We start from the raw sequence: 10434 nt of genomic DNA on the forward strand, positions 1-10434 counted from the left end.
CGATAATAGTGTAGTAATTGGTGGGATAATACTGTAGTAATTAGTAGGATAATATTGTTGTAATAGGTGGATAATACTGTAATAATTAAATAATAAATGATAAATGGGTTGTACTTATATAGCGCTTTTCTACCTTCAAGGTACTCAAACTCAATTGGTAGGATAATGTTGTAGTAATTGATGGATAATATTGTAGTAATTGATGGATAATATTGTAGTAATTGGTCGACAATACTGTAGTAATTGGTTGGATGATATTGTAGTAATTGGAGGATAATACTGTAGTAATTGGCGGATAATACTGTATTAATTGGTGGATAACACTGTAGTAATTGGTGGATAATACTGTAGTAATTGGTGGGATAATATTGAAGTAATTGGTGGATAATACTGTAGTAATTGGTGGATAATACTGTAGTACTTGGTGGATAATATTGTAGCAGGAGGTGGATAATACTGTAATAATTGGTGGATAATATTGTAATAATTGGTGGATAATACTGTAGTAATTGGTGGATAATATTATAGCAAGAGGTGGATAATACTGTAATAATTGGTAGGATAATGTTGTAGTAATTGGTGGATAATATTTTAGTAATTCGCGGATAATACTGTATTAATTGGTGGATAAGACTGTAGTAATTGGTGGATAATATTGTAGTAATTGTTAGGATAATATTGTAGTAATTGGTGTGATAATATTGTAGTAATTGGAGGATAATATTGTAGTAATTGGTGGATAATACTGTAGTAATTGGTGGATAATACTGTAGTACTTGGTGGATAATATTGTAGTAAAAGGTGGATAATACTGTAGTAATTGGTCAAAAATATTGTAGTAATTGGTGGATAATACTGTAGTAATTGGTGGGATAATATTGTAATAATTGGCGGATAATACTGTTGTAATTGGTGAATATTATTGTAGTAATTGGTGGATAATATTGTACTAATTGGTGGATACTATTGTAGTAATTGGTGGATAATACTGTAGTAAATAGTCGATAATACTGTAGTAATTGTTGGATAATACTGTAGTAATTTGTAAGATAATATTGTAGTCATTGCTGAATAATACTGACGTAATTGGTGGATAATACTGTAATAATTGGTGGATAATAACTGTAGTAAATGGTGGATAATACTGTAGTAATTGTTGGATAATACTGTAGTAATTTGTAGGATAATATTGTAGTCATTGGTGAATAATACTGTAGTAATTGGTAGGATAATCCATCCATCCACCCATTTTCTTCCGCTTATCTGAGGTTGGGTCGCGGGGGAAACACCCTAGGCAGAGAAGCCCAGACTTCCCTCTCCCCATCCACTTCGATAATTGGTGGATAATATTGTGGTAATTGGTGGATAATATTGTAGTAATTGGTGGATAATAATTTAGTAATTGGTGGGATAATACTGTAGTAATTGGTGGATAATATTGCAACAATTGGTGGATAATACTGTAGTAATTTGTAGGATGATATTATAGTCATTGTTGGATAATACTGTAGTAATTGGTGGGATAATACATGTAGTAATTTGTGGGATAATATTGTAGTAATTGGTGGAATAATACTGTAGTAATTGTTGGAAAATACTGAAGTAATAAGCTCCGCCTCTCAAAACGAACTGTTTTAAAAGGGAGAAAAAATGCCTTGAAAATAGGTCTGTAAAACCAAAATATGCACATTTTTCACCGAAGTATACGTATATATATATGTGTGTGTGTGTGTGTATATATATATGTATGTATATATGTTTGCGTTTCAGGGTTTAACTGGATGGTTGGTGTGTTGAAGAAGATGATGATGGAGGCCACAGGGAGGAAGGTAGAAACCAGAATGCCGCCGCTTATGGAGTTTTTTGGACCGGATGTCTCCCAGGTATTTATGTTTATGTTTCTTAGCAGCTAATTCATACTATTATTATCGTTAATTGTGCAGCATAGTTGCCTGCAGCAGTGAAGTGAGACATGGTGTAATGCCTGATATCACCACTTGGGGAGCTCTTTAGCGCAAAACAGTGCTAACGGGAATGTTGTAACATCTTTTAATTATCATACTCGTATATTTCATTGATCGTATCGTTAGCATGCTGGCGGCTAACGCTAGTTGCAATGCCACAAACTTCCAGGTGATGGATCAAAGTCCCTCTCCCAGGCTTCTGGGGACCCACCTGCACCCCGACAACATCCCTGCCAGCTTCTTCGCCAAGAGAGCAAAGGTGAGCGTTCCATTAGCCACCACAAGTACCAGGAGTGTGAATCTTTGGGCACCGAACGATTCGATTCCGATTCCCGGGATGACGATTCTATTGAGAATCGATTCCCCTTTCAACGCCATTCCCGATTCAAAGCGATTCTTGCAATGTATTATTTGGTGTAATAATTATAACATCAGAGGTGGGTAGTAACGCGCTACATTTACTCCGTTACATCTACTTGAGTAACTTTTGGGATAAATTGTACTTCTAAGAGTAGTTTTAATGCAACATACTTTTACTTTTACTTGAGTATATTTATAGAGAAGAAACGCTACTTTTACTCCGCTACTTTTATCTACATTCAGCTCGCTACTCGCTACTATTTTTTATCGATCTGTTAATGCACACTTTGTTTGTTTTGGTCTGTCAGACAGACCTCCATAGTGCCTGCGTTTCAACAAATACAGTCACTGGTGACTTTCACTCCGTTCCACCAATCAGATGCAGTCACTGGTGACGTTGGACCAATCAAACAGAGCCAGGCGGTCACATGACCTGACTTAAACAAGTTGAAAAACTTATTGGGGTGTTACCATTTAGTGGTCAATTGTACGGAATATGTACTGTACTGTGCAATCTACTAATAAAAGTTTCAATCAATCAATCAAAAGTGTGAAGGAAAAAATACCCTTTTATTTCAACCGTACATCCCGTCAAAAGCCTAAAGACTGACTGCACAGTTCCTGTCTTCACAATAAAAGTGCCGCTCCATCGCGCCTGCGCTTTCAAAACAAGAGTCTCCGAAAGCCAGCGCAAACAAGCTAGCAAGCTACGGAGTTTGCCGCCAATGTATTTCTTGTAAAGTGTATAAAAACGAATATGGAAGCTGGACAAATAAGATGCCAAAAATCAACCACTTTCATGTGGTATTAGACAGAAAGGAGGAACTTTTTTCTCCTCCATTTGAAAACGTGGACGCTATCATCACTACTGTCATGATTCCAATCAATGCAAGTCATCAGAATCAGGTAATACACCAACTTATATTCTTGTCTCATGAAAGAAAGGAATCTATATGTGTTAAACATGCATGTATATTCATTAAAACACCTTTAACATGTAAACAAAAACGGCAAAATAAATAAATATAAATTATATACTGTATATATATACAGGTAAAAGCCAGTAAATTAGAATATTTTGAAAAACTTGATTTATTTCAGTAATTGCATTCAAAAGGTGTAACTTGTACATTATATTTATTCATTGCACACAGACTGATGCATTCAAATGTTTATTTCATTTAATTTTGATGATTTGAAGTGGCAACAAATGAAAATCCAAAATTCCGTGTGTCACAAAATTAGAATATTACTTAAGGCTAATACAAAAAAGGGATTTTTAGAAATGTTGGCCAACTGAAAAGTATGAAAATGAAAAATATGAGCATGTACAATACTCAATACTTGGTTGGAGCTCCTTTTGCCTCAATTACTGCGTTAATGCGGCGTGGCATGGAGTCGATGAGTTTCTGGCACTGCTCAGGTGTTATGAGAGCCCAGGTTGCTCTGATAGTGGCCTTCAACTCTTCTGCGTTTTTGGGTCTGGCATTCTGCATCTTCCTTTTCACAATACCCCACAGATTTTCTATGGGGCTAAGGTCAGGGGAGTTGGCGGGCCAATTTAGAACAGAAATACCATGGTCCGTAAACCAGGCACGGGTAGATTTTGCGCTGTGTGCAGGCGCCAAGTCCTGTTGGAACTTGAAATCTCCATCTCCATAGAGCAGGTCAGCAGCAGGAAGCATGAAGTGCTCTAAAACTTGCTGGTAGACAGCTGCGTTGACCCTGGATCTCAGGAAACAGAGTGGACCGACACCAGCAGATGACATGGCACCCCAAACCATCACTGATGGTGGAAACTTTACACTAGACTTCAGGCAACGTGGATCCTGTGCCTCTCCTGTCTTCCTCCAGACTCTGGGACCTCGATTTCCAAAGGAAATGCAAAATTTGCATGGTTGGGTGATGGTTTGGGGTGCCATGTCATCTGCTGGTGTCGGTCCACTCTGTTTCCTGAGATCCAGGGTCAACGCAGCCGTCTACCAGCAAGTTTTAGAGCACTTCATGCTTCCTGCTGCTGACCTGCTCTATGGAGATGGAGATTTCAAGTTCCAACAGGACTTGGCGCCTGCACACAGCGCAAAATCTACCCGTGCCTGGTTTACAGACCATGGTATTTCTGTTCTAAATTGGCCCGCCAACTCCCCTGACCTTAGCCCCATAGAAAATCTGTGGGGTATTGTGAAAAGGAAGATGCAGAATGCCAGACCCAAAAACGCAGAAGAGTTGAAGGCCACTATCAGAGCAACCTGGGCTCTCATAACACCTGAGCAGTGCCAGAAACTCATCGACTCCATGCCACGCCGCATTAACGCAGTAATTGAGGCAAAAGGAGCTCCAACCAAGTATTGAGTATTGTACATGCTCATATTTTTCATTTTCATACTTTTCAGTTGGGCAACATTTCTAAAAATCCCTTTTTTGTATTAGCCTTAAATAATATTCTAATTTTGTGACACACGGAATTTTGGATTTTCATTTGTTGCCACTTCAAATCATCAAAATTAAATGAAATAAACATTTGAATGCATCAGTCTGTGTGCAATGAATAAATATAATGTACAAGTTACACCTTTTGAATGCAATTACTGAAATAAATCAACTTTTTCAAAATATTCTAATTTACTGGCTTTTACCTGTATATATATACATACCGTATTTTTCGGAGTATAAGTCGCACCGGAGTATAAGTCACACCTGCCAAAAATGCATAATAAAGAAGGAAAAAACATATATAAGTCGCACTGGAGCCTGGCCAAACTATCAAAAAAACTGCGACTTATAGTCCGAAAAATACTATATATATATTTATATATATATATATATATATATATATATATATATATATATATATATATATATATATATATATATATATATATATATATATATACATACATATATATATATATATATATATATATATATATATATATATATATATATATATATATATATATATATATATATATATATATATATATATATATATATATATACACATACATATATATATATATATATATATATATATATATATATATATATATATATATATATATATATATATATATATATATATATATATATGTATATATATATATATATATATATATATATATATATATGATTGGATAGAGATGGCTTATAAAAAGTATTTTTAAAAATGTATTCTAAAAAAAAAAAAGTGTAACTTTTTTTGTTCAAATATATATATTTTTTGTGCACACCTGACAACCACTAGGGGGAGCCACATGACTAAGACAAATCTGTTTAGATGCGAATCTTTGGGCAACCTCACGAGTTTGAATCGATTCCGATCCCTTGGGTGATGATTCAGTTTGATGGAGATGGCCTAAAACGTATTTATGGTTCAAATGGTTTCGTATTTACAAGCAAAATTTGATTTATTTTTTATTTTTATTGTTAATTTATTTAGAATGGAAATGAATAAGAAGCGTGCAAGTGTGGTTTTGTGTCCCAGATGTTGGTGATCTTCAGGAACCCCAAAGACACGCTGGTGTCTTTCTATCATTTCTGCAACAACAACCCCGTCCTGCCTTCTGTGTCGTCCTGGGAATCTTTCTACGCCGACTTCTTGTCAGGAGACGGTGAGTGCCCTATGGCCGCCACGCTCAGCTGCAGCTCAATGTGCATTTGTCTGGGGGTCTATGATTCCCTGCATGGGGGTCCTAATGTGCATTTGTCTGGGGGTCTAGTTCCCTGGGGGTCCTAATGTGCATTTGTCTGGGGGTCTAGTTCCCTGGGGGTCCTAATGTGCATTTGTCTGGGGATCTAGTTCCCTGGGGGTCCTACTTCGAGCACGCCTTGGCCTGGGAGAAGCGGATGGACGACCCTGACGTCATGCTGGTCACCTACGAGCAGCTCAAACAAGTAAACGCTCAGGAGGAGCTCGCCGCCCACGTGGAATGTGGTCAAACGAGCATGTGATCTTCACGCAGGACCTCGGCCAGGCCGTCCGTCACATGTCCTCCTTCCTGGGCTTCACGCTGACCCAGGATCAGGTGCGCCGCGTGTCCGAGGCCAGCACCTTTGCCGCCATGAAGGAGAGCTCGCAGCACAGCGGGATTGGAAACATCATCTTCAGGAAAGGTGTGGTTTTTATGTTATTAATGTGAAATTAACACGTTATTACTCATACATTGAACTAACTATTACAGCTTTTAGCTTATTAACTGTTTTTTTAATGTTATTAACGTGTAATTAACACGTTATTACTCATACGTTTAACTAACTATTACAGTTTTTAACTAATAAACAGTTTGTTTGTTATGTTATTAACGTGTAATTAACACGTTATTAATCATACGTTGAACTATTACACTTTTTAACTTATTAACCATTTATGTTTTTTATGTTATTAACGTGTAATTAACACGTTATTAATCATATGTTGAACTATTACAGTTTTTAAGTAATTAACAGATTATGGTTTTTTTATGTTATTAACGTGTAATTAACATGTTATTAATCATAAGTGGAACTAACATTACAGTTTCTAAGTAATTAACCGTTTATGTTTTTTATGTTATTAATGTGTAATTAACACGTTATTAATCATACGTTGAACTAACTATTACACTTATTAACTTATTAACGTTGATGTTTTTATGTTATTAACGTGTAATTAACACATTATTAATCATACGTTGAACTATTAGTTTTTAAGTAATTAACTGTTTATGTTTTTTATGTTATTAACGTGTAATTAACACATTATTAATCATAAGTGGAATTAACTATTACAGTTTTTAAGTAATTAACCGTTTATGTATTTTATGTTATTAACATGTAATTAACACGGTATTAATCATAAGTGGAACTATTACAGTTTTTAAGTAATTAACTGTTTATGTTTTTTATGTTATTAACATGTAATTAACATGTTATTAATCATACGTTGAACTAACTATTACAGTTTTTAACTTATTAACCGTTTGTTTTTTATGTTATTAACATGTAATTAACACGTTATTAATCATAAGTGGAACTAACTATTACAGTTTTTAAATAATTAACCGTTTGTTTTTTATGTTATTAACATGTAATTAACACGTTACTAATCATAAGTGGAAGTATTACAGTTTTTAAGTAATTAACCGTTTATGTTTTTTATGTTATTAACATGTAATTAACACGTTACTAATCATAAGTGGAACTATTACAGTTTTTAAGTAATTAACTGTTTATGTTTTTTATGTTATTAACATGTAATTAACATGTTATTAATCATACGTTGAACTAACTATTACAGTTTTTAACTTATTAACCGTTTGTTTTTTATGTTATTAACATGTAATTAACACGTTATTAATCATAAGGGGAACTAACTATTACAGTTTTTAAATAATTAACCGTTTATGTTTTTTATGTTATTAACATGTAATTAACACGTTACTAATCATAAGTGGAAGTATTACAGTTTTTAAGTAATTAACTGTTTATGTTTTTTATGTTATTAACGTGTAATTAACATATTATTAATCATAAGTGGAATTAACTATTACAGTTTTTAAGTAATTAACCGTTTATGTTTTTTATGTTATTAACATGTAATTAACACGGTATTACTCATAAGTGGAACTATTACAGTTTTTAAGTAATTAACTGTTTGTTTTTTATGTTATTAACATGTGATTAACATGTTATTAATCATACGTTGAACTAACTATTACAGTTTTTAACTTATTAACCAGTTTTTTTTATGCTATTAACATGTAATTAACACGTTATTAATCATAAGTGGAACTAACTATTACAGTTTTTAAGTAATTAACCGTTTATGTTTTTTATGTTATTAACATGTAATTAACACGTTATTAATCATAAGTGGAACTATTACAGTTTTTAAGTAATTAACCGTTTATGTTTTTTATGTTATTAATGTGTAATTAACACGTTATTAATCATAAGTGGAAGTAACTATTACAGTTAGTGGCCTAGTGGTTAGAGTGTCCTCCCTGAGATGGGTAGGTTGTGAGTTCAAACCCCGGCCGAGTCATACCAAAGACTATAAAAATGGGAGCCATTACCGCTCTGCTTGGCACTCAGCATCAAGGGTTGGAATTGGGGGTTAAATCACCAAAAATTATTTGACTTTAACTTTAACTTTTTTTTTTTTTTTAATTGTTGACGTTGTGTTTTTATGTTATTAACGTGTAATAAACGTGTTATTAATCATAACTAGAACCCAACTATGTCCATATCTCTCCAAACTTGTCCCAATCTTTTGTGCTGCAAACATTTTTGGTCAAACTATTATCGTTTTTATGTTATTAACATTATATGTTTGTGGTGTTATTAACATGTTATTACTCATTAATAACACCCCTACCAACCATGTCTAAACCTTCCTAAACCAGTCCCAGTGGATTGTGATGCAAACATTATTGGTCTAACTATAATAGTTTTTAAGTTATTAACAATTTATGGTTTCATATTATTAACGTGTAATTAACGTGTTATTAGTCAAAACAAGAACCCAACCATGTCCAAATCTCTCCAAACTTGTCCCAAGCTGCAGACATTTTTGGTCGAACTATTATAGTTTTTATGTTATTAACATTATTATGTTTGTTGTGTTATTAACATGTTATTACTCATTAATAACACCCCTACCAACCATGTCTAAACCTTCCTAAACCAGTCCCAGTGAATTGTGCTGCAAGCATTATTGGTCTAACTATTATAGTTTTTAAGTTATCAACAATTTATTGTTTTACGTTATTAACGTGTTAATAATCGTAACAATAACCCAACTATGTCCAAATCTCTCCAAACTTGTTAACATTTAAAACAACTTAGCAGCAGAAGTCTAGCGAGATTTGGACACGGTTGAGTTCTAGTTATGATAAATAACATTTTAATTACATATACAACATAAAATGTGAAGAAATTAAAAACTATAATAGTTACATTAAAAACATAAGGACAGGTTTGGGGAGATTTGGACAAGGTGGGCGGGGCCGACGTCACAGGTGATGATCTCACCTAGCTTACTCAGTGGCCTAGTGGTTAGAGTGTCCGCCCTGAGATGGGTAGGTTGTGAGTTCAAACCCCGGCCGAGTCATACTAAAGATTATAAAAATGGGAGCCATTAACTCCCTGCTTGGTACTCAGCATCAAGGGTTGGAATTGGGGGTTAAATCACCAAAAATGATTCCCGGGCGCGGCCACCGCTGCTGCTCACTGCTCCTCTCACCTCCCAGGGGGTGATCAATTGGTGATGGGTCAAATGCAGAGAATAATTTCGCCACACCTAGTGTGTGTGTGACAATCATTGGTACTTTAACTTAACTTAGCGAGCATGTGATGGCAGGTGAGGTGGGGGACTGGAGGAACCACTTCACGGAGGAACAGAGCCGGCAGATGGACCAGGTCTTCAGCCAACACCTGGCAGGGACCCGGCTGGGACGCCAGCTCAACTACGACCTCCACTGTCTGTAGGACGCCAGGTCGCCAATTTTTTTTACACTGAATTTGTGGAACTGATTTGTTTGCGTTTGAATTCTGTGAACTGGATTGTTTTACATCAAATCATGCTGACTAATTGGCTGAATTAAAAAATGTGTGAGCAGAATTTGTGCTTTGAAAAATCCAGTGCAGAAATAGTCTTTGCTTGAAAAAAAAACCCCTCAAGAATGTCACATGACTTGAAAGCTGACACCTCATTGGCTGCTTCCGAGACACGATCGATTGCTTCAGTGCGAACTGATATTTTTTTACACTGAATTTTAAAACACTGATTTTTTTAAACACATTTTTATTCAATAAAATGGTCAGCATAATTTGACGTAAAGAAATGGAGTCCATTAAATTTAAACGCAGTGAGATAAATTCAGATCTTTGGCATTAAAGACACAATTGAAGCTCCGTAACTACGAAGAAGACCTTCAATTCAAGTTCTGTCAGAAGATCAGTTCAACTCTTCACCAGGTCTGAAGATAAGTTGGAATCCTTTCAACAACTTAAGTCTTCTCATCTGCTAACTTTTTGTAGTAAACATTACTTTGTTGTACTTAATTCCTTAAATGACACACTGATATTGTTTCAATGCAACTATGACCATAAATACTTCACTAATAAATGG

At 34.8% G+C, this 10434-nt stretch overlaps 1 protein-coding gene across 1 annotated transcript in view; it reads left to right on the top strand.

Annotated features, from left to right (window-relative positions):
• The window catches only part of sult6b1 (sulfotransferase family, cytosolic, 6b, member 1), a 12541-nt gene extending 2210 nt beyond the window's left edge, over positions 1-10331 (top strand). The window contains exons 2-7 of the mRNA XM_061975026.1: positions 1771-1883; positions 2134-2223; positions 5809-5935; positions 6124-6218; positions 6287-6437; positions 9664-10331. Of these exons, the coding sequence (XP_061831010.1) occupies positions 1771-1883; positions 2134-2223; positions 5809-5935; positions 6124-6218; positions 6287-6437; positions 9664-9791 (704 nt within the window). The 3' untranslated portion in view covers positions 9792-10331. The remainder of the gene's footprint in view (positions 1-1770; positions 1884-2133; positions 2224-5808; positions 5936-6123; positions 6219-6286; positions 6438-9663) is intronic.
• Positions 10332-10434: the final 103 nt, after the last annotated feature.

The sequence above is a fragment of the Nerophis lumbriciformis genome, linkage group LG02, assembly GCF_033978685.3.
Source record: "Nerophis lumbriciformis linkage group LG02, RoL_Nlum_v2.1, whole genome shotgun sequence".
Lineage (NCBI taxonomy): Eukaryota > Metazoa > Chordata > Actinopteri > Syngnathiformes > Syngnathidae > Nerophis > Nerophis lumbriciformis.